Genomic DNA, 24,210 nt, shown 5'->3' with positions numbered 1-24,210 from the left:
TAGAAAACACACAGAAGCACAGAAGATTAAACTGAATCTCTCTTTGAGCATTCAAAGACTCTGAGTGCAGATTTTGCAAGAATCTGCACTTTGGAGTGCAGGTTCACTTTGGAGACCATGTCATTCAAAATCTAATAGTATAAAGTCCAAGGATTGTAATCATAGTTTACTTGCGAATGAATGTATCCCTCCTGGCATCAGACGGTCCTGATGACTCACTTGTCAATCAAGCTCATATGTATCATATGCAGAAGGCCCCCCGGCACAATGCTCAGGACCCTGCAGTACTCGCTGTAGTACTGGGAAACTGCCTGGTAGGACAGCAAGGAGGAAATCTGGTTATGGTACACCAATAATCAAGAAAGACCACTCTTTAGGGGTATACAAAGAAGTGTACGTATGGTCAACCATGCTGGAGAATAATTTGATAACTGTGTCAAAAAACCATGTATCAAAAACTTTAAAAACATAAATACTCTGATTCAGCAATTCTACTTTAAGAAAATTCATCCTAGAAGGAAAAAAATTGGATTAATACGCACATCATTCATCTGCTTAAAAAAATCCATTCCTGGTTCCTATAATTGCTTATAGAATAACACTTGGGGAGACTGAAGGGAGACAGCAGTACATCCACTTATATTGGCTAATTAAGACTGGCAGATGTTCATACTGGGCGTAGCTTGGTGTAGACTTGAACCTGGCTAGATTATTAACCTTGAAGGTCTCTGAGCCACCTTTGCTACATTTGCTCTTTTTCACTAAAATGACTGAAACAGTGATTGTGACTAAGAGTTTCAATGTTAAGTCAGTGCCTGGCCTTGTACATTTATCGTAAACTATCATCCAATTTTGTGGGTTAAATAAATTACAACTTTATATATGTGTGCAACTGAGCCCTTAAGTGTTGAAAATTACCTATGGTCTTACTCATCCACTGACATTCAGATAATATATTTGGCATGCAAAAGTTGTGAATCCAAATTATGCTCAAATACAAGTGGGGAATATTTATCCATCTTTTTTTCTGATGTATTATCTGTTTCAATTGCATGTCTGGACTCAAACCCCATAAAGAAGGGACCAAAATTTACATGGCACTCTTGAGTATGATGGCGGCTGTATTTGGAGTTTTGATTAAACTGCGCTACATGTGTGATTATTACTTGTAAACAGATGATTAGATATTAATTAGACAATAAGTGATTGTAAAGCACTTAGAAAATAAAAGTGTTTATAAATACCACCACGTAATAGCAACAATCATTCTTTACTGACTACACAGCTGCTAATGTCAATAAGAATGATTTATTCCAGCTAAGGGCAACTTTAATTTATGCAAAAAACTCACCATCATATTCGTTTTGCTACAGCAAAACAAAATATATCATATATACAACTGATTTTATCATCATTTAAATAAATACATCTTGTTTTGATTTTAAAAATCTCTCTTTTAAGACCTTCTTACACACAGGTGCAATGACTGGTGTCCTTGAGTGCTAAGAATATTGGAGCTGGGTCTGGCGCAGTGGCTCACACCTGTAATACCAGAGTTTTGGAAGGCTGAGGTGGGGGGGGGATCACTTGAGGTCAGGAGTTCGAGACCCGTCTCTACTAAAAATACAAAAATTAGCTGGGTGCGGTGCCACACGCCTGTAATCCCAGCTACGTGGGAGGCTGAGGCAGGAGAACTGCTTAAACCAGAAGGCAGAGGTTGCAGTGAGCCGAGATCATGCCACTGCACTCTAGCCTGGGAGACAGAGCAAGACTCTGTCTCAAAAAAAAAAAAAAAAGGAAAAAGAAAAAAAAAAGAATATTGGAGCTCCTTACTGTTCATCTCTCCAACCAGTTACAAATATATATGCAAGACGTAAAATGACATTTTGTTAGCCGTATTTTCATGTATGCAATAGGTTTGTCATGTTGGGTCTGTGCAGTTTCTCCCTAGCTCCTTAAAACTGCGCTTACATTCAAATTTTGGTCACATTGATGAGTGAAGGTCAATTCTTTTTTGGTTATTATAGAAGTTAGAAAAAGAAGAAAATAAATTTTAATAATAAAACACAACACTTTCTTTCTATCTTCTTGATTACTTCGTACCCTCCACAAAAATAGATTTTGAAGCCCTGACTATTTTCATGTCTCACCATTTTTTTTTTTCCCCCAATGGGCTTTTTTGTTTTGGAGATGGAGTTTCACTCTTGTTGCCCAGGCTGGAGGGCAATGACGCGATCTTGGCTTACTGTAGCCTCCGCCTCCCGGGTTCAAGCAATTCTCCTGCCTCAGCGTCCCGAGTAGCTGGGATTACAGGCACCCGCCACCATGTCCGGCTACTTTTTTTTTTGTATTTTTAGTAGAGACAGGATTTCGCCATGTTGGGCAGGCTTGTCTGGAACTCCTGGCCTCAGGTGATCCACCTGCCTTGGCCTCCCCCAATGGCCTTTATAGGTCATAAGCCTGTATCAGCTATGCTCTTGACCCACTGGTAAGCCTGGCAATGCAACTGTGTTTTGTTTTGTTTTTGACACAGGGTCTCACTCCGTCACCCAGGCTGGAGTGCAATGGCACAATCTTGGCTCACTGCAACCTCTGCCTCCCAGGTTCAAGTGATTCTCCTGCCTCAGCCTCCTGAGTAGCCACCTGGGATTACAGGTATCTGCCACCACACCCGGCTAATTTTTGTATTTTTAGTGGAGACGGGATTTCACCATGTTGACGAGGCTGGTTTTGAACTCCTGACCTCGGGTGATCCGCCCACCTCGGCCTCCCAAATTGTTGGGATTACAGGCATGAGCCACTGCACTTGGCCGCAACTGTGTTTATTTTTCTTGTCGTTAGTAAATTCAAGCATCTAAAATGAGTCCAGATCCACAGTTGCACAAATATGAAATGAACTGAATGAATAAAAGTGAAGAATGCTTCATGTTCATGAATTCAATAGAAAAGGGGTTAAGGGGTTATATTAGATGATGAGAGCTGCATCAGTTAGCTCAGCAGGCTTGTTAATAAAGCAAATCTAACTACTGTGTATCACACAATGAGGCAGTGTAGTTTGGTGGAAAAGAGTGTTGAACTTTGATTCAAGAGACCTGGATTCAAGTGATACTTCTACCACTTCCGCTTACTATGTGACCGTGGTCAAATCACTTAACTGCTCTGAATTTGTTCATTCATTTGAAATTTTTCAGTATTAAAGCATGTCAGTCTCAGAGTGCTATTATAAGTCAATGTGTAAAAGCACCAAGGGAGGGGTGAAACACTTTCTACTGAAAAATGTTTTCACTACTATAATTTTCCTGGAATGGGTGGAAAGGATTTATGTATGGATTTCATTACTTAGTATGGTACAGTCTTTTCCTAGACTATTAGGCCCAGACCTTAAGCCATATGTGGATTAAGGTGGGGAAGTGGCTCAAAACAGAGACATAAAGGTAGCAAAATTCCATAGGAGGTAATACCGCTTTCTGGGAAATCTGAAATTCTTCTGTCATCTCTACCCTGTGTTTTCCATCTGTCTTCCTCCCTTCCTTCTTCATGATACATTTCTTTCTTTCTCTCTCTCTCTCTTTTTTTTTTTTTTTTTTTTGAGACAGGGTCTTACTCTGTTGCCCAGGTTAGAGTGCACTGGTGCAATCTCGGCTCACTGCAACCTCTGCCTACCAGATTCAAGCAAACCTGCCTCAGCCCCCAGAGCAGCTGGGACTACAGGTACATGCCGCCATGCCTGGCTCATGTTTCTGTATTTTTAGTAGAGACCAGGTTTTGCCATGTTACCCAGTCTAGTCTCGAACTCCTGGATAGCTGAACAGCTGGATAGCTCCAGCTATCCACCTGCCTCGGCCTCCCGAAGCGCTAGGATTACAGGTGTGAGTCACGCCACCCGACCATAAATTTCTTGTTTGGTAAATCTGAGGCAGTGAGAAGAAAATGAATAAAAAAGGAAACGTGGGCTGCACGTGGTGGCTCATGCCTGTAATCTCAGCACTTTGGGAGGCCGAGGCAGGAGGATCACAAGTTCAGGAGTTTGAGACCAGCCTGGCCTATATGGTGAAACCCCCGTCTCTACTAATAATACAAAAAAATTAGCCGGGCGTGGTGGCGCATGCCTGTAATCCCAGCTACTCGGGAGGCTGAGGCAGGAGAATTGCTTGAACCCGGGAGGCAGAGGTTTTAGTGAGCCGAGATTGCACCACACTGCACTCCAGCCTGGGCGACAGAGTGAGACTTTGTCTAAAAAAAAAAAAAAAAAAAAAAAAAAAAAAAAAAAAAGAAAGAAAAAGACAGAAAGAAACATGGAAGAAATAGTAGAGTCAGGCCTGGCCATGGTGGCTCATTCCTATAATCCCAGCACTTTGGGAGGCTGAGGCGGGCAGATCATTTGAGGTCAAGAGTTTGAGACCAGCCTGGCCAATATGGTAACATGGTGAAACCCCGTCTCTACTAAAAATACAAAAAAACTGTCCGGGCGTGGTGGCATGTGCCTGCAATCCCAGCTACTCGGGAGGCTGAGGCAGGAGAATCGCTTGAACCCGGGAGACAGAAGTTGCAGTAAGCCAACATGATCACACTCTACACTCCAGCCTGGGTGACAGAGTGAGGCTCTGTCTCAAAAGCAAACAAACAAAACAAAACAAAAAACAACTTTATGGTGGGCACCCCTTAATGGTATCTTGAGACCTTTTGAGATGCCCCAGAAGCCGGCTCTGCAAGAAAGATTCAAGTTCAAGTAGTTTATTTGGGAGACGATCTATCCCAGGAAATACTCACAGGAGCATGGGTAAGTGAAACAAGGAAAGGAAGGCAGTTGATAAAGGGTGCCCTGTGGCAAGTGGAACTTAATCCCACTGGAGGACTCTGGGAGTTAGTATAGAACATGCAATTCAGAGTTATTTCACTTGAGGGCTGAGGGAACTATACTTTGACTTCTATCAGTCATTGGTTGAAAGCTCTTAGGGATATGGGCTGTTAATTTTCTGGCCCTTTAGTTCTGACTCAGTGGTGGTGTTGGGAGGGCAGGGCTTTCTAAAGGCCAGATAAAGCCCCCAGGCAGAGAGATGTAGGTGTTGGCAGTTGACAGTGGGTCAGGTGTTGACCATGGTAACATCATAGTCATTATGGTAAGGCCTGAGGGGATTTCGGCAGGGTTCAGACAGTCTGCTCGAAAGAGATTATTTTATTAGGTTGGTGCCAAAGTAATTGTGGTTTTGTCATTATTTTCAATGGCAAGAAGTGCATTTACTTTTGCACCAACCTGATAGTTCTTCTTTGCATATCTTTGAAAATAATGTGTTTTTTTCTTTTTTCTTTTTTTTCTTTTTTTGAGATGGAGTCTCCTCTGTCATTCAGGCTGGAGTGCAGTGGTGCAATGTCAGCTTACTGACACCTCTGCCTCCTGGGTTCAAGCGATTCTCCTGCCTCAGTCTCCCTAGTAGCTGGGATTACAGGCATGTGCCACCACGCCCGGCTAATTTTCTGTATTTTTAATAGAGATGGGGTTTCATCATGTTGGCCAGGCTGGTCTTGAACTCCTGACCTCAAGTGATCTGCCCGCCTCAGCCTCCCAAAGTGCTGGGATTACAGGCATGAGCCACTGTGCCCGGCCAAAAATAATGTTTTCAACAATTTGATGATGTTTATGTGATGACTGCTTATAGGAAGGTAGATGTCATTTGTAGGTGTCTTCCAAGCTGAAGTTAAGGTCTCTATGGCTTGGCTTCCTCATCTGCAAAGTGGGGTAACTATACCTATCTGATTGGATGTTGTCGGGGCTACAGGTAGGCTATGATAAGCATTAGGTTGGTGCAAAAATAATTGCGGTTTTTGTCATTTTATTTATTTATTTATTTTTTTGAGACGGAGTTTTGCTCTTGTCACCCAGGCTGGAGTGCAACGGTGTGGTCTCTGCTCACTGCAACCTCCGCCTCCTGGGTTCAAGTGATTCTCCCGCCTCAGCCTCCCTGGTAGCTGGGATTACAGGCGCCCACCAACACGCCTGGCTAATTTTTGTATTTTTACTAGAGAAGGGGTTTCGTTATGTTGGCCAAGCTGGTCTTGAACTCCTGACCTCAGGTGATCCGCCCGCCTCGGCCTCCCAAAATATTGAGATTATAGGCATGAGCCACCATGCGTGGCCTGTCATTACTTTTAATGGTAAAAACTGCAATTACTTTTGCACCAACCTAATACCTAGCATAGTGCTAAAGACATAAGAGGTACTCAATAAACAGTAGAAATAATCATGATAGTTCTTGTTAGGGACAGCACTGATCTGACAAGTTCTCACAGAAGGCATACCCTTCTTGTTGAGGTCATGGGACTCAGAAGCCCTGTCCCTAAACATTCTCTGGGACTTTTCTGAACAGCCAGCCTGCAACACATTTCCTCTACCTCTGCCAACTGGAGATAGGACTTTAGGACTTTGCTCCAGCTTTGTTCCTCAGTTTCAGCTTTCTTGTTTCCTCTCACTGAGGTCTGTGCATCTTTCTATTTGCTCATGACCTAACCACGACTGTCTCACCCCAACCCTAATACCCAGCTCTTGATGTCTTTGGGGAGGAGAGTAATGTTCATTGTTTTTTTCTAATTATAAGACTAATATAGGGTTGGTGCAGTGCCTCATGCCTGTAATCTCAGCACTTTGGGAGGCCAAGGCAGGCAGATCGCTTGAGCTCAGGAGTTCAAGACTAGCCTGGGCAACATGGCGAAACACCGTCTCTACAAAAAATTAGCCAGGCGTGGTTGCATATCCTGTAGTCCCAGCTACCGGGAAGACTGAGGTGGGAGGATCACCTGAGCCTGTGAGGTCGAGGCTGCTGTGATCATGCCACTGCACTTCAGCCTGAGCGACAGAGTGAGACCCTGTCTCAAAAAAATACATATATATATGTTCATTTTTGAACATATATATATGTTTTGAGATGGTGTCTCGCTCTGTCGCCCAGGCTGGAGTGCAATGGCGTGATCTCCGCTCACTGCAACCTCTGCCTTCCAGGTTCAAGCAATTCTCCTGCCTCAGCCTCCTGAGTAGCTGGGACTACAGGTGCCCGCCACCACGCCCAGCTAATTTTTATATTTTTAATAGAGACAGGGTTTCACCATGTTGGCCAGGATGGTCTTGATCTCTTGACCTCATGATCCACCCACCTCGCCCTCCCAAAGTGCTGGGATTACAGGCGTGAGCCACCACACCCGGCCTTGAATATTTGTTATAGGCAGAAATTTTTTTTAAAAGTAAAACAAAAATCTTCCATAACCCCACAGTTTAAAAATTTCACTTTTAGCATCTTGATATATTTCCTTGCAATGCTTTTTTCTGTGCATGTACATATCACATAATTGGGCTCATGTTTTTGGAATCACATTTTGCAGCCTGCTTTTCTAACATATAATGCTAACATGTGCCCATAACATTAGAATTTCTTCAAAAACATGACTCTTAGTGAGTGTACAATACTATATTATATGGACTTATTTTAACAATTCCAACTATTGCTGTAAGTTGTATCTTTTTTGCCTTTTATAAATAATTCTGCATTAAGCATCTTTGTACATAATTATTTGTGTGCTTCTCTATTTCTTTTGGGATAAATTACCAAGTGGAATCCCTAGGTCAAAGGGTATGAATATTCTAAATGCTGTTAGCATATACTGACAAATATCCTCTATGGAATTTCTTTTTTTTTCTTTTTTTTTTGAGACGGAGTCTCGCTATGTCGCCCAGGGTGGAGTGCAGTGGCCGGATCTCAGCTCACTGCAAGCTCCGCCTCCCGGGTTTTTACGCCATTCTCCTGCCTCAGCCTCCCGAGTAGCCGGGACTACAGGCGCCCACCACCTCGCCCAGCTAGTTTTTTGTATTTTTTAGTAGAGACGGGGTTTCACCGTGTTAGCCAGGATGGTCTTGAACTCCTGACCTCGTGATCCGCCCGTCTCGGCCTCCCAAAGTGCTGGGATTACAGGCTTGAGCCACCGCGCCCGGCCTGGAATTTCTAATGAAGTTAACACATGCATAGATTTTGTGCAATCATTACCATAATCAAGATATATAACGATTCTTGGCCGACCACGGTGGCTCACGTCTGTAATCCTAGCACTTTGGGAGGCCGAGGCAGGTGAATCGCTTGAGGCCAGAAGTTCCAGATCAGCCTGGGTGACACAGTGAAACCCTGTCTCTACCAAAAATACAGAAAGATTAGACAGGAGTGGTGGCACACACCTGTGGTCCCAGATACTTGGGAGGCTCAGTGAGAGGATCGCTTGAGCCTGGGAGGCAGAGGTTGCAGTGAGCTGAGATTGCACCACTGCATTCCAGCCTGGGCAACAGAGTAAGATCCTGTCTCAAAAAAAAAAAAAAAAAAAAAAAAAGCTACGTAATAATTCCATTACCCCAATAAACTCTCTCCTGCTATCCCTTCATAGTCATCCCCTTCATAACCCTTATGGAATATTTAGCTCTGTAGTGTGGAATTAACTGATCATTCTTAGCTAATTGTCTTGACAGCATTACAATGCCCCCAAGTTAAAATAACCCATTCAAGTATTACGAAGAAGTATTTCTGAGTCAGGTTGCAGCAGCTACCAGGACTGGTCTCCGAAGTGGGTGGATCTGATAAGGACTCCTCTCAGAATGGTGCCTGACAGAGTCTATTTCTCCCGTTAAGACTGCAAGACATGCTGAGATTCAATCACAGGACTGTGGAGAGAGGAGCAGGAAGAAGCCAGGACTAGGCTGGAGTAGGACTAGTGGGAATGGAATTAGTTATAGAGCTTACCCTCAGGGCAGTTAGAAGTCTAAATTGCAAAGTTCAAGGACTTGGGATGAGTAAGTTGTCAGGTGTGACTTGGACTTAGCACAAAGTGGCACTGAAAGCTAAGGATTTGATGTGGGTAACACAATGAAGATATCCTAGGCAGAGGCAGTATCTTGGTTCAATGGGACAGAGGAAGATTAGGAGGAGAGGAAGGTGAGGAAGGGAGACAGAAAATATTGGGAGTCTAAAGGAATGGTCTAGGCTCTTGGACAAGAGTTCACAAGGACCCAGCTAGACATCAGAACTCTGTGAAATGGGCAGGTGAACAGGTGAACCTCTCATTCTGGAGAGAGAATTAGGTGACTAATTAGGAACCAAGGGGTAGCTCAGTGGCCCAGAATACAGTGGTGGTTAGGTGCTTTCCAATGTGAACAGTGACTCTAAGGCAGTGGTTTATAAACTTTAGCATAGGTCAGAATGCCTCCCAAACCAGGAGGTTTTGATTCAGTAGGTCTGGGGTGGGGATCCAGAATTTCTGACAAGTAACCAGGGCTGCTGCCACTACTTCTCAGAGAAGCACACTTTGAGAGCCACTGCTCAAAGGCAAAAATACATATATTGAGTTTAGAATAAACATGTCATTTGCACGTCACCCAGTACATGTAGGAAAAGGTCTCCTAAATGTAATACAGGGCTTGACTCTTCCAGGTGATGAGCTGGTAGAGCTAAACCTGCTGCTGGAAGTGTTTTGTGCTTCCAGGAGGACAAATAGGGTAGGAAGCAACTGGCCCCTTTTAGATAACCCAAGCGTCAGTGGAATTCTCACATCACTGGAGTTCTGTCCTGTATAGGTCATAATACTCTTAAGTGATGTTATTCTGACTTAAAGGGCCAGCATCTAAAACTGTCAAATTGTAATTCTCTGCTACAGAATCCATTTTCTTCTTCTTTTAGGGCTAGCCCTCTTTGCTTATTGAGGAGTAATAAAAATAATGTCCCCTTATATTAGCATAGCACGTTCCAATTCAAAAAGTGCAATGACATGATATCTCTTTTGATCTCCTTTCTGTGATGGAGGCAAGCCGGGTATTTGTATCCCAACCTTTGGGCTACTGATTCTCAAAGTATAGTTCCCAGACCTGCAGCATTAAGAACACCCAGAAACTCTCTAGAAAAGCAAATTCTGACCCCACCCCAGACTTACTGAATCAGGTCTGGGGTCTGACAGGGGGCCAATAATTCGCATTTCTAACAAGTTCCCTGGTGATGCTGATGTTTGTGCTGCTGGTCCCAGACCACACTTGGATGAAAACCACTGCTATAGATAAAAATGAAAGATGTAGAAGCCCAGGGACTTGTCCTAAGAGGACTCCTGCCTAGATCCTTTTCTTACTACACCTGCTGCATCCCTGGTCCCTACGCACCCGCCCCCACCTCCAGCCCCCGCCCTTCGAAAAAAAAAATCCTTCAAATCCCAGCTGCATTATTTTAGAATTTTGTGAATGTGAATACCTGTAAAATGAGGAAAACAATAGGATCTACCTCTTTGGGTTCTTACAAAGATTAAACAAGAAGTAGGTAAAGTACTTAGCACCGTGCTTGTGCTTAATAAATGCCAGCGATCATCATGATTTTTTATTAATATTGAAAGTGACAATTCACAATGAATACCTTGGTAAGTTCTTTGGGTGTGTGTCTTCAGAATGCTCCTCTTAAAATGTGAATGTCCCTAGATAATGTAGACATTAAAGCATCTGATCGTTAACATTCCATCTCTGATTGCCATGAGCATTTGGCTGAGGGCAGGATACTTAGGAAATGGGATCCACGACAAGTACGTAGGGGCCAAGAGATAATAGAGCAGTGCATGGAACAGTGTATTGAAAGGCATACAACAGCAAGACTTCTTGAGGAAACTTTGAATAGCTGGGGACGGGGAAGAGTGGCTGACAGAGGAAGCAACTGGGAAGGGCAGCCAGGAGTAGGAGGCAGACTGTTAAAGACAATCTACCTCCTTCAAAGTTCCCCTTAGGGCAGCCCCAGGGGAGGGCTCCAGGGCTACACCAGGCCACAAGGGGATCTGCCAGGGTTCGCGTTGCATGAAGTCCAGGGGGTGAACACTCAGGTGCCCATAGTGAATGCCCGGAGGGGCCCCCCACTGGCAATTGGCACAATGAATTTGGGCCCAAAAGTGGCTTTGTCTTCAGAGTGACTCCTGTTTGGCAAATATCCTGACTATGGCACATCATGCACTAGCTCATCCCAGGGACACGGTCCTTTATTAGTGGAGGTCTGCTATGTTGTTTCTCAAGGCGCCCTAGGCCCCTCAGGAAGCGGTTTTATGTTATCTGGGTGGCGCAGCCCGGGTCCTGTGCCCAGAGAGGACGGAGACCTTTGCAACTGAATTAAACAGAAGAAACAAAAGCAGTAAGTTCGGGCCCGTGGGTACGGCGGGCCAGCCAATGGGGCCCGGCCGCTCCCCGGCGGAGTGGTACTATGATGACAGTAGCCAACCAGCGCGCTCTATGCAAATGAGCTACTGTATCCCGCACCAGCCGCTTCAGTGTCGTCTGGTTGTTATAGTGATAAACTGAGGCCTTGCCTCTTGGCTTCTGACAGAGAGAGAGAGAAAGGGGCGGGGTGGGGGGGTAACCTCTTTACTTCCCCCAGGGAAGACAGAAAGAAGGGGAGAAGAAGCGGGGGATGGGTGGAGGGTGGCGGGGAGAAAAATACGTGACAAAGAAAACATTCTCTGCCTGGGAGGAGACTCTCTGAGGGTGTAGAGCTAGAGGGAGCATTCACTGGCCATGCCAGTAGTTACCACTGATGCTGAGTCAGAAACAGGTATCCCAAAATCCCTTTCCAATGAGCCTCCCTCAGAAACCATGGAGGAAATAGAGCACACATGCCCACAGCCTCGACTGGTAAGTAAAGACAAAGGATGGAAATGTATGCGTGGCTATGGCATAAAAGAGTTCCTTATGCGCCCGCAGCCAGCGAGGAAAACGATGCCTAGAGGATTTTCATGTAAATGAGAAGAGCGCTACCGCCTAATCCTTCTCAGCTGTTTATACTTAGCTTCTATACCGGGCGCTGCTCTCAGTTTACAAAGCGTTATTGTATTGGCTGGGTAGGAAACGGGCTGCTTGGGATATGCTGTGTTTTTGTGCTTCGGGAGGAGGGGAGGGCCTTTTTCCTTTTAGGTGTGTTCTTGTCTGAAGGTAAAAAAATCCTACAGTGCAATTTTAAAATGGTATTCTCTTCACCAAGCTCGGGACGAGTCCCTTGTTAAGTTTTAAATTCTAGCTAAGGAATGATTCGTTCCTCAACTGATTTTGGTGCCTAATGCCAATTTGGGGGAAAAAAATGGAAACGACATGGAAGCAAAACTTCCCCATCCGTTTGAAAATGTTCAAAATAAATAAATAAATACATAGGAGTCCCTCAATGATTTACTTAGAAATAATACGCATTTAAAATGAATTGTAAAACATTTCCAGAGTGTGCTGTGAGGGTTTCTCTTCAGGTAGTGGAAACCTGGGGACACTACATTTATTTAGAAAGGGGCTGCATGCCTTTAAGAATGAAAGTGTGGAAACGGGGTACTGAGAGCGTCCTTCCGCCTCCGTAACTGCACCGTAACTGCTCTCCCAAATTTGGTCGTTTCTCTACCACTGGTCATGATCTTTTAGGTAGATGTGAAACTTCGTTCCCAACCACCGCAGCATGTGTCCTCAAGGAATCAAACACACGCATGGGTGGTGGGTTTTCTGTGGTCCGAAGTCTTGTGGAACTTGGGAAGACCTCTCTTTGAGCCCCCCAATCCAAAAGACACACTAAAGCTATCCTTACCTTTAGCGATTTCCCTCAAGTTAAAAGGTGGAATATTTCGATTGGCTGTGGAGTTTGACCCTGGGAAGAGTTTTTTAAAAAAGGATTTTGTGATGTAGAATTTTCTCTGAACCTGCAAAATTAGGGCTCACAGTTGAGAAGGCCAACCCATCATAAAACTGTTATTTCTTAATACGAGTTAATAAGGGTTCAAAGGAGGCTTAGAACAACTTCCTAAAAAGCACAAATACAGAGGAAGTTATATTAGAGCCCTGTGGGCTTTTTTTCCCCTATGCTTCTATTTTTAAAAATATTTTCTCTTAGGACAGTTTAATAGTAACTGTGCCCTAACACTTTAGCCACTTACTGAATGACATACACAATGTAGTGTCTATGTTCTCATGAGACACAAACCATCCCAATAAGTTTGTTACTAAGGGATTCCTTTGAGTCACTAAACAACTCATGGGTTTAGCATAAAGAAAAATGACCACTGAAAGCATATTACAAGATCATCATATGCACATATACATATATACACATAAATACAGAGAGAGAGAGAGACTCACTCTGTTGTCCAGGCTGGCCTCAAACTTGAACTCCTGGACTCAAGTGATCCTCCTGCCTCAGCCTCCCAAGTACCTGGGATTACAGGCTTGTGCCACAGCACTATATATATATATATGTGTGTGTGTGTGTGTGTGTGTGTGTGTGTGTGCCCATGCTCACCCAAAAATGTATTTTTTAAAGTAACCGCAATCTTCAAATTTGCATCACATACTTTCCTGACAGAGGTAAAGGGTAGAGGAGAGAAAGGCAGCATCCAGCTCCAGTTTGTGCATCATTTCAGTCTCTTTTGTCTACTATTTTTCCTTCCATTTTTACCTCTTAGCTATGCTGCTTCTTGGTTGCTTCTGCCTGAGGGAGATGGGCAGAGAAAATTAAGGGAAAGAAGAAAGTTCAAGTTACTTTTTTTTTTTAAGATGGAGTCTCACTCTGTCCTCCAGGCTAGAGTACAGTGGCCCGATCTTGGCTCACCACAACCTCCACCTCCCAGGTTCAAGCGATTCTCCTGCCTCAGCCTCCTGAGTAGCTGGGATTACAGGTGGGCACCATCATGCCTGGCTAATTTTTTTGTATTTTTGGTATAGACGAGGTTTTGCCATGTTGGCCAGGCTGGTCTCGAACTCCTGCCCTCAGGTGATCCACCCACCTTGGCCTCCCAAAGTATTAGGATTACAGGTGTGAGCCACTGCGCCTGGCCAAGTTACTTTCCACTTTCACTTGTGACAGCTTATTCCAGGTGGTAACTCACAAGAACCACGCTAAGCTGGCAATGTGCTCTACAGCCTCACCTCCCACCCATTGTAGAAATAAGGAAACTGAGGTTCAGAGAGAGTAAGTGACTTGCCCAAGGGTCACAGTGCTTTGAAGGGGGGAGAGCTAGGATTTGAACCCAGAGCTCTACACCTGAAAAGTGGAAGATCTTTCTTCTATAACATACTCGTGAGATACATTCCCTTCCCATCTTTTTGGCAGTTCTGGTTGTGTGTGTGTGTGCGTGTGTGCGTGTGTGTGTGTGTATCACACACATGCATAGGTATGATAGGGATGTACAGAAGTTGAACTGTTGAAGCACCTGCTTTGATTTACTTATGATACAAAATTTTCCATGTTGTTCATCATTATCACGGGCTACTGAAATTTGATTGTTTAAATAGGGGCTTGCAACCAATTTATAAAACACTACTAAAATTTTTAAAGTCCCTTCTCTTATAAGCTAACTTTGATCACTGTAGGGTTATATTCTAAATTTAGATTTATACTTCATAGCCTAACTTTACTTTGCTAATGATCTTACTTTAATAATGAAGGCACACGCTAACTACTTAATAAAGAAGTTTGTTGATGAAGAGAGTGAGCAGCAAGTGAAAACATGAAATTAACATTTCTTTCTGGTTTTTAGTAGTTTCTGTTTATCTTGTAGCTTTGCTAGTGTCTTCATATTTCAAATTGTATAAATTCTGCATTTCTCCCAGCACCCAGGCATATAGCTCCAAATTGCATGTGGGTCACTGACACCACAGCCATCATCAGAGTGTGGCTACTGAGTTGCTTAACTACGGAAAGTGTATGAAATGTTTGCAGGGGGTCTGTTTAGGATTGAAGCTCCACACTTGGATTCTCCTTCAGAGGTCAGGCTCCTTCTCCCAGTTGCTGAAATGAAGTGGGGAGCTGGCATACGTGAGTGAATAAACAGGACTTTAAAGCAGTCTATATTTTAGATCCCTGTAAGTAACAAATTGATAATAATATTGTGGATATGATTGAATTATATTTCAGGGGGAAGTTTTTCTGACAGGAATACTTGTAGTTTCTCTACCTGCCTTATTCTTCATTAGAGGAACATATAGGAAAGGAGACGATTAAATAGAATGCAATAACTCTGATAAAGAAATTAGAAAAGAAATAATAAAAACATTACCTAGGTTTTATGATAGAGCCTGTATTTTACGAATGTAATCTTACTACCCTTACCATTTTACCATGGTGCTCTGATTTGAGATGCTTCTGAGAACTCTTTACATTGTTACAATGTTTACTCTTGATTCCTGACTTGTTTTCAGTTCTTTACTATTTTCCTGATTAAACACGATGCAAGGTGACTCATAAGCTTGACTGTCAAGATGAGAAACTGAGTGACCTTGGGTGATATGATGTAATAGCCCTTCTTGGAAACTAACTCCTGAGATACAAGGACTCCTCTGAGCAAGGACTGTGTCCTCATATCTTCCCAGCCCTCAGATTATGCCTAGAAAGATCCTCTGGGCTCAGCAGGTGTCCCAGAGGCCCTTTCTAACAAGGCCCAGGCACCCTGAAAGTTGTCTGCTTGAGGATTTGGTTAATGACCTTGGTCAAGTTCTTCTAGAGGTGCATTCTGTTGTCAGAAGGAATTGTAATTCTAGCCTGCAATAGTCACTTCCATGAAGATGGATATACTATGGATCAACTGAGAAGGCCTTGGAAATAAAAAAGGGCTGGTTCAATATGCCACGTTAGCAGGAGGAGTTCATTTCGGGTTTTACTTCAAAGCGGAGCAGTGCCAAGAGACTGCTGTCTTGCAGAAGGTTCATTATGTCAGTTTGGAGGTAGCATGCTCATCTGCTAGTGTTCAGAAAGATGATCAGATTTCCAGAGACATCAATGGCTTCCTTTGCTAATATTGCCATCTATTTAGCCACCCAGAACAGCATACATTTTAAAGTGAAACACTCTTAATGCGCAATATTGGCGAAAATAAATAAACATGAGCTTCCTTGGGCATTTACTGTGGTCAACTGGAATTCTGCCTAAGGTTATTATTAGATATTTTCCTGCTGGTCTCTATCCAAATGCAACATCCATGTCTTGCAAATTGATACTAGTCAGGTGTATTTAGCATGGAATCAATCAATTAGTTTCTTTGATTGTTTTAGGTTTGTTCTCTCACTACCCCTCCAACCCCCATTTGCCTAATGCTAAACCCTTATGGAAGAAATAAATCTAAATCAAATATGATAGGTAGTTTCTGTGTTTTATTTTGGTGATTTAGCATATAGAAATCAAAAGAGTGCATGTATATCTCCTCAATCAGGCAGTGAGGAAGATTTAAAGTATTTAGCAATGCAGAGCTTTGGAAGATAACTGAGAGAAAACTGAGTCTCCTACCAATCCTTACCAACCCCTACCATCTCCCTTACCCATGGGATCCACAGTCAGCCAGGTAGTTAACCACTTCCAGACACAGCAATGTACCAGGTGCTGTGGAGAGAAATAAAAGAAGTGAATCCAAAGCCCTTGCCCCTAAAGGGGCATTTCCATCTAATAGAAGGTAGTAGTTTGGTTTGTGGATGCATGCCAGGATGCTGAAATCCCTTAAGAGAGCTTTTTTGTAAGTTTGACTTTAACATATTAGACTTTCTTAAAAGCTGTATTTTATCCATTGAGCAAAAGTACTTCCCGGCAGGGAGGACTCTGTTAACCCAATCCCAAAGTTAAGACAAGTCCCTGCATTTGAATAAAAGGTTTCGCTTGCTGACCCCAAAACATATTTTGGGACATGGAAAGGATCAATCTATTTTTGAGTGGATCTTAAGCCCCCATTGTGGGTGGCACATACTGGCCTAGAACACTAAAACAGCTCTGCCCAGTAGAAATACAGCATGAGCCACATGTGTAATTGAAAATTTTCAAGTGGCCACAGTTTTAAAAGTTAAAAAATGGTGAAATTAATTTTGTATCCAAAATATTATTACGTCAGCATGCAATATAAAAATTATTAGTGAGATCTTACATTATTTTCTTCATACTAAGTCTGAAATCCAATGTGTATATTGTATTTGCAACACATCTCAATTTGGACTAGCTAATTTCAAGTGCTCAATGGCTACATGTGGCTTTACAGGGTGCTTAGACACTTACCCAGCCCTGTTAGGATCAGTTCTGAGGACCTACAGTGATAAATAGTTTTCACATTGCACAGTTCACATATACATATATGTAGTCATAACTAAAACCGAATATCACTTTTCCTTACTTCATGTTTTGCACTCTTATACTTTCTATGCTATCCTTTCTTATTCTATTTCAGTTAAGAGACCATTGCAGTAATCTAGATGAGAGTTAATAAGTTTGAAGTTATAGAAGGACAGTGGGAAAGGAGAGAACTAGATACATATGGGAAACACTAAGGAGGCAAATGCCCCAGGATTTGATAACTAAGTCTGAGCATGGGGCAGGTTCAATGAAAGATCAAGGGACCAGGCGCAGTGGCTCATGCCTGTAATCCCAACACTTTGGGAGGTGAGGCAGGCGGATCACTTGAGGTCAGGAGTTCGAGACCAGCTTGGCCAACATGGCAAAAACCTGTCTCTACTAAAAATACAAAAATTAGCTGGGCGTGGTAGTGTGCTCCTGTAATCCCAGCTACTCGGGAGGCTGAGGTAGGAGAATCGCTTGAACCCGGGAGGCGGAGGTTGCAGTGAGCTGAGATCGTGCCACCGCACTCCAGCCTGGGCGACAGAGCGAGACTCCATCTCAAAAAAAAAAAAAAGATCAAGGAAGGCACAGTTGGTTTTCTGGCTCCAGCTAGTGAGTGTCATCACTGAGATGGGTGTGCCAGGGAAGTAGAGTTTGTGAGAATTATGTCTGAGGTTCCATGGGGACTTCCACTTGGAGATGTCTAGTTCATGTTTGGTTGGGGAATTCAGGAGAGAGTTCTGAGCTGGAGATATAGATCTGGGAAATAGCATGGAGGAGATGTGAAATTGAGGCAGTGAAATGGATGAGAGTGAAATTGAGTTAGTTTCTGGACTGAGAAGGAAGTGAATGGAAATGGTTACCTAGGAAGAGTGCCTCAGGATAATCCCACTACAGGGCTAATTCTAGAAAGTAACTGACCCTGAGCCATCGTATCAGGCTCTTAGAGGGGGAAAATAGAGGAGCTGTAATTAAAGCTATTAGACTCTTCCTTCCATTCATCTGTCTCTACATGAAATCTGGTTAAGCTAATCTACTTCATCCCAGAATCTTCCCAGGTTGGAACCCTGAGGAAGACTACTTAAAGGGCCAATAGAAGAAGGATCATGAAAAGAAGACAGAGAGAGTATTTCTCAAATAGCTGGGAGATCAAGGGACCAAGGGCAGTGTAAGTTTCATGGAAGGAATGTCCAATAGAACCAAATGCAGTAGAGAGATCAAATGAGATAAGAAGGAAAAATTTCCTTTGGATTTAGAAAGAAGAGGTCAATGATGATGTTTCAGTGAAGTGGTGGGAGCGGAGGCTGGATGGCATTAGATTGAGGAGCCTCTAGGTGGTAGGGAAGTGGAAGCTTGACTGAGCGAGGAAGCAGATAGAATGTGTAGTACCCAGAGGTGGACAAATCAGGGCTTAGGGTTACTAGAGACTAGGTTTTCCCCTTCCTTCTTTTGTAACTTTCATCTTCCCTCCCTTCATCTTTTTTTCCTTTTATTTTTCATTCCTTTCATCCACCCAAGATGTCGAATCTTTTGGTTGGCTCATTCTTTTAAGATGATAGCAACTTGTGCCTAAATATAAATGGGAAAGAGCCAGTGGGAGAGGGAAAGGGTGACGGTGATGGGGACAACTGATGAAGGGAATGTCTCTTAGGCTGGACAGGTTGGACTCCAGTGCACAAGTGGAAGGATTGGCTTCAGGGAGAAAAAAAGACACCTCTCCTACTGTGGTGGTGAGGAAGCTGGCAAGGATGGTTTGGGTAAGAATAAGTTATAAGAGGAAGGGTACTGAAAGTTGAAGGCCTCTCCATCTGATAGCCTTTGTTTTTCATCTGTGAAGATGGAAGGAAAATCATGGTGGCTTATTTCTGGCTAGTGCAGAAGTATAATTCTGGGATATCCTGGGTAGTTGAGTCCAGCCCCAGGATATGTCCTCTCCTGAGGCCTCCAGGCTGTGGTTAGGGAGAAGTGGAAAGGCTGGGATGGTTCCTGATGAGGGCAAATGGATCTGCTTCCTTGTGGCCTCTGGGGCTCCACACCGATGCCCATCAAGCCAAATCTAGATCTGGCCAGGGAGAGCTAAACCAGCCCACAGTGAAAGGACAGAGGACTGGCAAGACAAATATGCTGAAGCTTGGTCTCGACTTGCTGGAGCCCATAGTCTTGTTCCAGTGTCAGTTTTGCCATTGAATAATTGTGTGCACTTAAGCAAATCACTTTCCTCTCTGGATTCCATTCTGTCCCCCACAATGGATTGGATAGATCCTTAGACTGTGATTCTAGCTTTCATTGCCTTGGGACTTGGTCTACTGCAGTATGTTCTGTTTGAGCTCATGCTCCTATCAAAAGTCTGGGCTACCCCATTCCTTACCCCCTGTTGCTTTTATCCATTTGGGGTAAAAACAGGTTGCATGATCTTATGGTAAGACACACTGGCTAAATATGAATAACAAATGTTCATAAGCACTTTGAAATTTTACATTGATATTGTACAAACCACTTCAGCTGTCTTCTGTTTTATTCTTCAGATGCTTCCTCAGAAAGGTTGAATGTATTCCAAATAATATATGGAATGTTCTATTCATTGTTTAGAGAAACCTGTGTTGAATATCTTCTTAATGTGAACAGTAGCCTCCTAATTTATCTATTTCATACTACAGAAGTTTGAAACATTGGACCTTCTTTGAGGCATGGCAGTATGGGCTTGAACTATAGGGGCTTTTTTTTTTTTTTTTTTTTTTTTTTGAGATGGAGTCTCGCTCTGTCGCCCAGGCTGGAGTGCAGTGGCCAGATCTCGGCTCACTGCAAGCTCCACCTCCCAGGTTTACGCCATTCTCCTGCCTCAGCCTCCCGAGTAGCTAGGACTACAGGCACCCGCCACCTTGCCCAGCTAGTTTTTTTGTATTTTTTTAGTAGAGGCGGGGTTTCACCGTGTTAGCCAGGATGGTCTCGATCTCCTGACCTCGTGATCCGCCCATCTCGGCCTCCCAAACTGCTGGGATTACAGGCTTGATATAGGGGGCTTTCTTAACCAATGCTATCCATCTAAGCTTGCTACTTAGGGTTCAAGTCCAGCAATGGGTTAGGCCGTAGTACCAAAACTCTTGCATCTTTAGCTGGTGCCCCACACAAAGCATCTTAGTGACCCTAAGGGAAATAAATGCAGGAAAAGAGTTACTCCATCAGATCACTAGGGGTAAGAATGAAAAGGAAAAAAGCAAGGAAGGTAGAAACAAACTAAGTCATTGCAAGCTAGGCCTATTTTCTTCCAATAATCTCCCAGGTAACAGCCTCTACCTTGCTAGGATCTGATTACCCGTTGCTGGCCTCAGACCATAGCATTATTGTTTTAACATTATCCCAGCATGAACCAGGTTGTATGGGAGGCTGGGAAGCTGACCTTGCTTGGGGATAAAGAGACAGTTTAGCACTCAACGATCTTGAAGTCAAACTTGAAAACACAGTGATTAGAAAATAAAGCAGTGAGCCCTGGTAGTGTGCGCCTGTGTAATAATGTGCAGGGCCACACAGGGCTAGCCTTTTGAGCAGAATTCATTTTCATATAATCTCCTCCCTCCCGCCAAAGTCTTTGACTTGGTGTTTTTGTTTTCTACTCGATAATTCATGCATGCTGAACCTGACATCAGTGTAAAAGGACGCTGAGGGTTATTTAAACTGTCATTTAAGAAAAATAACAACAACGATAATAGGTTAATAGAAACATCATGAATGATGTGTACAGCCTATTGCCAACCAAATGATGTTGAAAGCCTATTCCTGGTACATGCAGGCTTCTGTGTTTCATCTCTAGTGTGCCTAATATTGACTGTAGGCACAGTCACATAATAATAAATTCTATTGTACCTCCAAATTGTTTAGTTATAAGGTAATTGTTCTATATGGGATTTGAGGCTAGTGGTCTCACTCCTTTTTCTCCATGGGCAAGTCAGGGAATTGAACAACCATTCACAGTGCACACTGTATTGGGCACTGTGTTGAATGCTCTATATGTATTATCTCATTTAATCAGGCTGCAGAACCATGAAATGAGCATTACTATTCCTCATGTTATAAGTAAGGAAATAAAGAATCAAGTAATTTCCCAAAGATCCAAATACATATATGTGTGTGTGTGTGTGTGTGTGTATATATAATATTTTTTTTATTTTTTAAATTTTTAGATGGAGTCTTGCTCTGTCACCCAGGCTGGGTGCAGTGGCATGATCTCAGCTCACTGCAACCTCTGCCTCCCAGGTTCAAGCGATTCTTCTGCCTCAGCCTCCCCAGTAGCTGGGATTATAGGTGCACACCACCACGCCTGGCTGATTTTTGTATTTTTTTTTTTTTTTAGTAGAGACGAGGTTTTACCATGTTGGCCAGGATGGTCTAGAACTCCTGACCTCAAGTGACCCTCCCGCTTCGGCCTCCCAAAGTGCTGTGATTACGGTGTGAGCCACCGTGCCCAGCCCCAAAGATCAAATATTAACTGATTAAGCTGGGAGTTAAAATTAGGTTTGTCTGACTTCTAAAGCCTCTATTTCCATGACACATAGTTCTCAAACTTCAGTGAGCAGAGAATTGCCTGCTCAAGCTTCCAGGTGATTCGGAAGCAAGATGTGCCTAGATGCACTTTGAGAGATGCTTTATTTAGCCCTCCCAGTCATATCTTCTGTATTTGGGAACAGGAGTAGAAATAAATCAGATATCTATGTTCTTTGTAGTAAAACTAGAAATTCCATGTGAATATTTTGACCCAGCAGTTCCATTCCTAAGAAATTTGTACATATGGCCACCAAAAAAGCTAGTATTAGGATGTTCTTAGCAGTGTTATTAGTAATAACCCCAAACTGGAAATGACCCAAATGCCCAGCAGAAGCAGAATGAATAAAAAAATTGTGGTACACTCACATAATTTAATGCTGGATAGCAGTGAGATTGAAGAATCTACAACCACCTGCAGGAATATGGATGAATCTCACAAATGTCACATTGAATGAAAGAAGCCAGATACAAAATAATATGTACCACATGATTTCATTTCTATAAAATATAAAATGAAAAAGGCAAAGCAAATCTTTGATGTTAGAAATCGGTGTAGTGGCAGGAGCATGGATGGACACTGGAAGTGTTAGGTTACTTGATGTGTGACTGTGTATACTTAGCTTGTGAAAGTCCATTGAGCTGCACTTAGGATATGTGTACTTTTCTTTTCTTTTTCTTTTTCTTTTTTTGAGACAGAGTCTCGCTCTGTCACCCAGGCTGGAGTGCAGTGGTGCGATCTCGGCTAACTGCAACCTCCGCCTCCCAGTTTCAAGCGATTCTCCTGCCTCAGCCTCCTGAGTAGCTGAGATTACAGGCGTGTGCCACCACACCCAGCTAATTTTCATATTTTTAGTAGAGACCAGGTTTCACCATGTTGGCCAGGCTGGTCTTGAACTCCTGACCTCAGGTGATCCACCTGCCTCGGCCTCCCAAAGTGCTGGAATTACAGGCATGAGCCACCATACCCAGCCGATATGTGTACTTTTCTGTATGTCTATTATTCTTTAGTACAAAGTTTAAAAATATTATTATTCACAATAATGAAGAAAGGGAAACTCTACAATGAATTTCCCATTTCCAAAAAATTCTGGTGATCTAATAAACTCTAAGGAATGGCACCAGATCCTTCTTACAATTATAGCTCTTGGCTACTTTAACAGAGCTTCAAAGTGCTCAGGCCTTCCAGGGGCCAGTATATCCAGCCCCACAGAGAGCCTAGGTGAGCCCTTGAACAAAACACCTTATGCCTAGGACCACTCCAGCCCTAGTCAGGTAATCCGTGAATTAAAATCCATGGCCCCCAATTGTGTACTATGCCTGGCCTCACAGTCAGACAGGCTGTGGGCTGAGGAAATGGATGGCATTGGTTAGGTAGCAAGAGTACCTCAGAATAATTCTGCTACAGGGTGAATTCTAGAAAAGAGCTGACCCAGAGCCTTTGCATCAGGGTTTGGGAGGGTGAAAAATAGAAGAGGTGTAATTAAAGCTTTTAGAATCCTCCCTTTATCTGCCTATTGCTATAGGAAATCTGGATAAATTAATCTACTTTACCCCACAATCTTCCAGGATGGAACCCTGAGGGTCAACATTTAGAGATCCAATAGACAAAGAGTCAGGAAAAGAAGACAGAGAGTACTTCTCAAATAGGTGGGAGATCAGAGGTCCAAGGGTAAAGCAATCACCTTACTGGTAGTTACACAGTTTTCTTGTAAAATATTGTTTTTGTTAAAGAAATCATCCACTTTGCAGAAAATATCATCTTTGGAACATCTTTCCTTTAGTGACTCAGAAAAAAAGAGGTTTTATTATTGAAATAGAATCTAGCAAATACCTCAAGCTGAGACATGTTAGAAATATCTGTACTTCTATCCAAGTGTATTACAAACCTCCCACACTGCATAATTTGTTCTAATGCTTGTTTCTTTCAATCTTCAACAATGTTTTCTATATGTCTTCTAAATATATTTGCTGACAAAGGAATGCATTTTAGTTTGACATCAGTTTTTTTTTCCTACACATTAGAGCAGCTAGTTTTACTGTAGCATGAAGAACAGATGATTTTGCAATGGTATGAGACTTTTGTTTTTTTCTCTGTCGAATTATGGAAACTCAAAAAGGCTTCTAAACATTTATCATTACATGTAACAGTATTTTGTGACATACTGGATTGAGTATCACATGACTCGCAACATTGAAACATTAAACATGAAAAAATCATAGAGGTTTGTCTTCATGTTCTGGCTGCTTCATTTTAAAATATGTTAATTACAATAACTTCATACCATCATTAGCTAATATCTCAAGGTGATATTTAATGTTATGGTAGCAGATATTTCTAATGGTCTTCTGTGAGATAATTTTCAATTCAACTATCTTCTTGTCAGATCAGATTGGGTTGTCGTTGTTCGTACCTGATAATATGGTGGCTGCTGAACTTATGCAGGGAGTAGAAGGGTCAGCTCTGCCATTTTCTTGTTGTTCACTTGTGCTTGCATTATCTTTGCTTTCCTATTTCATTGCAGGAAATGTTTTTCTTGTTGTTGTTGTTTGTTTGTTTGTTTTTGAGATGGAG

General features: G+C 42.8%; 1 protein-coding gene across 8 annotated transcripts in view; it reads left to right on the top strand.

Annotated features, from left to right (window-relative positions):
• The window catches only part of PCYT1B (phosphate cytidylyltransferase 1B, choline), a 114,945-nt gene that overhangs the window by 14,732 nt on the left and 76,003 nt on the right, over window positions 1-24,210 (top strand). For 4 of the 8 annotated variants that reach the window (XM_074030242.1, XM_065538652.1, XM_065538651.1 and 1 more), the window contains exon 1: window positions 11,313-11,674. The exons of 3 other annotated variants lie outside the window; for them this stretch is intronic. In XM_074030242.1, the coding sequence (XP_073886343.1) occupies window positions 11,558-11,674 (117 nt within the window). In that variant the 5' untranslated portion in view covers window positions 11,313-11,557. Of the gene's footprint in view, window positions 1-2,533; window positions 2,656-11,312; window positions 11,675-24,210 lie in introns of those variants that run through there. One more of the 8 variants, XM_074030243.1, reaches the window with a different exon arrangement.

This window comes from Macaca fascicularis, chromosome X (assembly GCF_037993035.2).
Source record: "Macaca fascicularis isolate 582-1 chromosome X, T2T-MFA8v1.1".
In the NCBI taxonomy this organism is placed as follows: Eukaryota; Metazoa; Chordata; class Mammalia; order Primates; family Cercopithecidae; genus Macaca; species Macaca fascicularis.
The sequence above is the reverse complement of the archived record's forward strand: the minus strand, read 5'-3'. Positions and strand labels throughout refer to the sequence as shown.